The sequence below is a fragment of the Leopardus geoffroyi genome, chromosome B1 (genome assembly GCF_018350155.1).
Source record: "Leopardus geoffroyi isolate Oge1 chromosome B1, O.geoffroyi_Oge1_pat1.0, whole genome shotgun sequence".
Classification (NCBI taxonomy): Eukaryota; Metazoa; Chordata; class Mammalia; order Carnivora; family Felidae; genus Leopardus; species Leopardus geoffroyi.
The window spans coordinates 31,965,431-31,971,430 of record NC_059327.1 but is presented as its reverse complement, the minus strand read 5'-3'; the positions used below and the strand labels follow the sequence as shown (position 1 = coordinate 31,971,430).

The 6,000-nt window shown below is 43.1% G+C and overlaps 1 protein-coding gene across 1 annotated transcript; it reads right to left on the bottom strand.

Annotated features, from left to right (window-relative positions):
* Nucleotides 1-3,053: 3,053 nt before the first annotated feature.
* On the bottom strand, nt 3,054-4,250 carry LOC123582723 (COP9 signalosome complex subunit 6-like). Its single transcript, XM_045449105.1, is given in 2 exon segments — nt 3,054-4,031; nt 4,034-4,250. Coding segments are annotated over 2 exon segments (1,062 nt in total). The 5' UTR covers nt 4,236-4,250; the 3' UTR covers nt 3,054-3,171.
* Between the last annotated feature and the right edge of the window lie 1,750 nt (nt 4,251-6,000).

The window sequence follows — 6,000 nt, the reverse complement described above, 5'->3', positions numbered from 1 at the left end:
TCACATAGTAAAGCGCTCAATGAATCTTAATTGTAACTACTATTAGTATAATTATTTCCCAAACCACAGTATAAACTAGGCAGAGCAGGTATTCTGAACTTCAATTTTATTTAATTGGCACAATAATCGTGACTGTGAGACATGAAAATGCCCAAAGAATAAAGTGTAAGAGCATGAAACTTCCTAAAACTCCCTGCCTACAAGATAGATTATAACAATAAGATCTGTTTTTCTTTTCTGTTATTCTATTTGTATTCTGTTATTCTAGTGACCTCTCAGTTTTAGAACATCATAATTAAACTGGAATTTCTAAACTCTGTTTTTATCAGTTGCTTCTTCCCTAGTCAGGGCATTTCTGAAAAGGTTTAATGAAGGCCAATGTTTTAAAATTATCATAAAAGTAATGCAGAAGATGTATATCACATGTATTTTCTACCATAGTTCATTCGGAATTGATGAAAATGGCCACACATTCCTTTCCCAGAGTACATTCTAGAAAACTTTTTAGGATTTTGGTGATGCAGATAAGTGGAAAGGTCTTCGTCAATTTTTTAATCTGGAGCTTATGTAGTAGAATTGAAGTATCTGACTATACATGATATCCTCTTTTCAGCCAAAATGCCATCATACCTAAAGGAATGCCTTGTGATGAAGGACAAGTCATTTAATTATTCTGGATAACCTTTAGTCAAGTTATTCAACTGTGAAATCTAAATTTTCTCATCAGTAAAATGGGGTTAACAAAATAACATTAAACTGAGAGAGAGGATATGTGAGTGTTATGTATAAACAATCTGCCATCATTTGTATAAGTGTCTCCATGAGGGAGTTAACTGTTCTGAAAAACGACAGGTGATACCTGGCTTATTCAAGCTCTCAATAAAGACGAGCTGCTAATATTAGTATTAGTATTATTACTACTACTATGACGACCACTGCTGCCTTTCAAGATCTCATTCAGGGGCATCTGGGTGGCTTAGCTGGTTGAGTGTCAGTGTCGGTTGAATCCTTTGGCTTAGGTCAAGATCCCAGGGCCACAGGATTGGGCCCCAGGCCAGGCTCTATGCTGAGTGTGGAGCCTCCTTGAGATTCTCTCTCTCTCTCTCTCTCTGCCCCTCTCTCATGCTCTCTCTCTCTTTAAAGAAAAAAGAAGATCTCATTCAAATATGAGCTCACTCTCCTTCCCCAGCCCCAACACATGATTTATTCACTAATCACAAGATGCTGTATTTTATTGTATGTACGCATAACCCAAGAGCTTAGAAGGATACATGCACACTTTAAGAAGGTCCCTTTGGGGCGCCTGGGTGGCGCAGTCGGTTAAGCGTCCGACTTCAGCCAGGTCACGATCTCGCGGCCTGTGAGTTCAAGCCCCGCGTCAGGCTCTGGGCTGATGGCTCAGAGCCTGGAGCCTGTTTCCGATTCTGTGTCTCCCTCTCTCTCTGCCCCTCCCCCGTTCATGCTCTGTCTCTCTCTGTCCCAAAAATAAATAAACGTTGAAAAAAAAAAAAAAAAGGTCCCTTCTACTGCTCCAAATATTAGGACTTGTGCATACTTATGAATGTAACCAAGAACAGAGCCCAATGTGGGGCTCGATCTCATGAACCACGAGCTCATGAAATGAGCCGAAATCAAGAGTTGGATGCTTAACCGACTGAGCCACCCAGGCAACCCCAAAGGATTGAGTTAAATCTATAGATCACTTTGGGTAGTATTGACATCTTAATAATATTAAGTCTTTCAAATCATGAATATATGGTGTCTTTCCATTTATTTGTATCTTCTTTAATTTCTCTTATCAATGTTTTATAGTTTTCAGTATGTAAGTCTTTCTCCTCCTTGGTTATTCCTAAGTGTTTTATTCTTTCTGATTGAAAGTGGAATTATTTTCTTAATTCCCTTTTGGGATTGTTCATTGTGAGTGTTTAGATACACAGCTAATATTTGTGTTGATTTTGTATTCCACAATTTTGATGAATTTGTTTATTAATTCTAATAGTGTGTGTGTGTGTGTGTGTGTGTGTGTGTGTGTGTGTAATCTCTGGAAATTTTTACATATAAGATTATGTCATCTGCAAACAGAGGTAATTTTACTTCTTCCTCTTCAATCTGGATGCTTTTTATTTCTTCTTCTTATCTAATTGCTCTGGTTAGGACTTCTAGTACTATGAGAATAAAAGTGGCTAAAGTGGGCATCCTTGTCTTGTTCCTTATCTTATAGGAAAAGTGTTAGCTGTGGGCTTCTCATATATGGTCTTTATTATGTTGATACAGTTTTCTTCTACTCTCAGTTTGTTGAGTGTTTTTATCTTATAGGATGTTTAATATTGTCAAATGCTTTTTCTTCATCAGCTGAGACTATTATGTTATTTTGTCTTTCATTCTGTTAATTTGGTTGGTATATTGCATTGATTGATTTTCATTTGTTGAACCATCCTTGCATTCCAGGATAAAAAGCTCCCTAGGTCATCACTATGATCCTTTTAATGTGCTGTTGAATTCTTTTTTCTAGGATTTTGTTTAGGATTTATGTGTCACTATTCATCAGGGCTATTGGTCTATAATTTTATTGTAGTGCCTAGCTTCAGTATCAGAGTAATTCCAGCCTCATGAAATGAATTTGGATGTTGTTACTTCCTCTTCAAACTTTTTGATGAATTTAAAGACAATTACTTTAGTTCTTCTTTTTTTTATAACTTTTTTTTTTTTTTTCAACGTTTATTTATTTTTGGGACAGAGAGAGACAGAGCATGAACGGGGGAGGGGCAGAGAGAGAGGGAGACACAGAATCGGAAACAGGCTCCAGGCTCTGAGCCATCTACCCAGAGCCCGATGCGGGGCTCGAACTCACGGACCGCGAGATCTTGACCTGGCTGAAGTCGGACGCTCAACCGACTGCGCCACCCAGGCGCCCCAACTTTAGTTCTTCTTGTAATGCTTAGTAGAATTCACTAATGAAGCCACCTGGTCCTGGGATAGCAGTTTTTTGATTAGCAAGTTTTTTGATTACTGATTCAATTTTCTTACTCATTATTGGTCTGTTTAGATTGGGGGGGGTGCTGAGGGGCTGCTCCCCTTTTATTATTGACAGAGGTTTCTCTAAAGGGAGTGTAACACCCCTCCCCTGTGGGACCACTGTCCAACCTGTGCATCCTCCCTTCAAGTATCCTCTCAGAAGAAGAGCCCCTGCATCCGCCTGCCAATGCCTTGTCGATCATAGAGGAAATTGAACTTGTTCACAAACTGGTTCATGGTGTTGCACGTTTTGCTGATGGTGCCAGGGTAGGCCACGAGCCCCACGTCATTACATTGATCATAAAAGTCTGTCTTGAACTTGTCTGTGCTGAACACTGGGAGGCAGTGACACAGGGCATAGGCCTCCCGCAGGATTTCTTGATTAAAGGGGACCTCCCCTGCTTCAGAGGCCTTGACGCATTCCCAGATGAGTTTGACCCGGCTGTGCAGCATCTTAATAGCACTGTGTTGCTCTATCAGGTGTTCAGCCACAGTGGAGTTCTCCCCACGGCCTGTGGCTGTCATTTGGGCTACGTGGTTTACACCGATGCGTTCAGCTTCCTCTGTGGCCAGTGTGTAGGTCAGCTCAGCAAACAACATTGTGGCCTCTCCATTGATCATATCGATGACAGACTCAAAAACACTGATGGGAAGATCTGTGTGCCTGGTCATAGGGTTCAACTTAAGAAAGAGAGGGCTCTCGATTATCTCGCACGCCTGCTTCTGGACGTGGATGTCAGAGGGGTCAGGCGGCCCCCCGGGGGTATACCAACCCAGAAACTCCAGCTCCTTGAACACCTGTTTGAACTGCTCCTCCTTGGTGTAGTAACACTCCTTGTCAATGATAATCTTCTCTTCCACGGCGTGGGACAGCAGCTCAAAGGAGTTCATCACCTCGATATTTCGGCCCTCCTGTTTCCCGATCAGAGCCCCAATCACCTGCATAGGCCGCCCCTCCCGGGAGCGCATACGAATCCAATGGTCTGAAATGTTGAGAATGACAAGGGGATGAAGAGGACTGAGACGCTCCCTGTCACGCCGGAGGCCATCACGCTGGGGACTACTGCTGCATCCACCTCCATCCCGCTGTTCCCTCCGGTCCCGTTCGCCGCCGCCGCCATTTTCTCCGCGCCCGCCAGCCTTGGCCCCGGTCTGTTTAGATTTTCTAATTCTTCATGATTCAATCTAGATAGGTTGTGTGTTTCTAGTAACTTGTCCATTTCATCAAGGTGATCCCATTTATTGTCATACAACTGTTTTATGGTAGTCTCATAACCCCTTTTATTTCTGTAAAACTGGCTGTAATGTCCATTAGTCATCATATTTTTATATTTACCCTATCCAATGCCTGCCCAAGTTGGGATACTTGGTAGCCATTTTAAAAGAGAATGTAAAAGAGAAAATCACCGGACCCTTTGAACCATGTGGACAACCTATCATGGGTAACTTCACTGAGAAGCGATAGACTTGGAGAAGGAGGCCACCACAAGGAGGTCTTCAGGTCAGAACTTGGGCTAGCAGGAAAGGGCTCCCAGGGCTGGCCCTGCGTGTGGGGTGGTGACTCTCTGTGAGATGCCGCAGAGTCTTCAGGCAGGGTGTGGATCAGGGAGACATAGTGGTCTGGCCCATCATGGAGCCCAGAACCTGCAGAGTGAACTTGACTTGACCATGAGTGCCAGTGGATCTAGCATGCTTCCTGAGCCCAGCTTGAGCAGTTCTTTTCACACAGCTACAGAGATGACTAAAGGTATTGTGTAGTAATCCACATGGGAGGTTGTCTGGCAGGGGCAAAATCTGTCTATCACTGTGTTCTTGGAGAAGTAGAGTCCAGGCGAGGAATCTCTTAGTGATCTTTCTTCGGACAGGGTGGGGCACTCTGACTTCTTGCCCTTTCATAGTTCTGACCAGGAAGAGCTATAGAGAACCACACATAGTACATAAATGTTGAGAAGGCACGGCCAGCTTTGTCTCACGGTTGGTCTTCCTCCAGCAGCTTTGAGCCTCCTCTCACAAAATCAATTCCGTAATCTGAGGGAGCATGCCTTATTCCCTGCTATGGACAGCCAGAGTAGGCAGGCTGTTGTTTTTATGTAAAGGGCTATTCTACTTGCCCAGCACGATTTGAGACGCTCATTTGCAGTTCTTCCCTTCCCATCAACCCCGACCCCACCAAGAATCTCTCCTTACCACCTACGTTAGCTCACTTTTGCACATTCCCCACATCTAGTGCCGTGCTTGGGGCTTAGCAGGTGTTTGACAGATAGGTGCTGGATTCCTTCTATGACTATAGTCTTTCCACAGTGCCCTACTTGAGGGAAGATGGAGAAGGGGCACATTCTCTGCTGCGATCATAGAGACCGAAGGGAAATGTGTGTGTCAATGAGTCTTTCTTCTATTTCCTTCTTCTCATTTTTATTCAACTACCCAGAGACCAGCATTCTCATTTGAGGTGTTTTGAGAAGCAAGCAAACACAGCAGATGACAGGCAATGCTAGCTAACAAATTTTTTCCCCTTCAAAGCAGGTTAGTAGGTTCAAATAAAATACACTGAAGAGGCATTACATGAAAACAAAACGGAACCTGTGAAGTGCAAGCTGATATTTTTAGAAGTTTGTATAATGACAGGTCAGATTCCTGAGGATTAGCCAAAGTGGCAAATCTAACACCACTTATTCAAAAAGGGGTAAAAGATATAGCAGGCAATTATACTTTAGCAGCAGTTGCGGGGGGAAATCAACTCTTCTTGAACTTACTGAGGGGACAGCTTGAAAAGTGTAATTTGAATATAGATAGCCAACTAGAAGGTTTCTATGAGGAGGGGGTTGGGAAGCTGGAGGAAAGGGAAGAGGAAAGGAAGGGGGTTGCCAGGAGTTCATTATTTTCATATTTTAAAGCCCTGCACAGTTTGAAAGGATGATTGCCAGAGGGGACCAGGAAAATTAGTGGTTGTTTGATTCAGGATCAATTTTCAAATCTGCCCAGTTT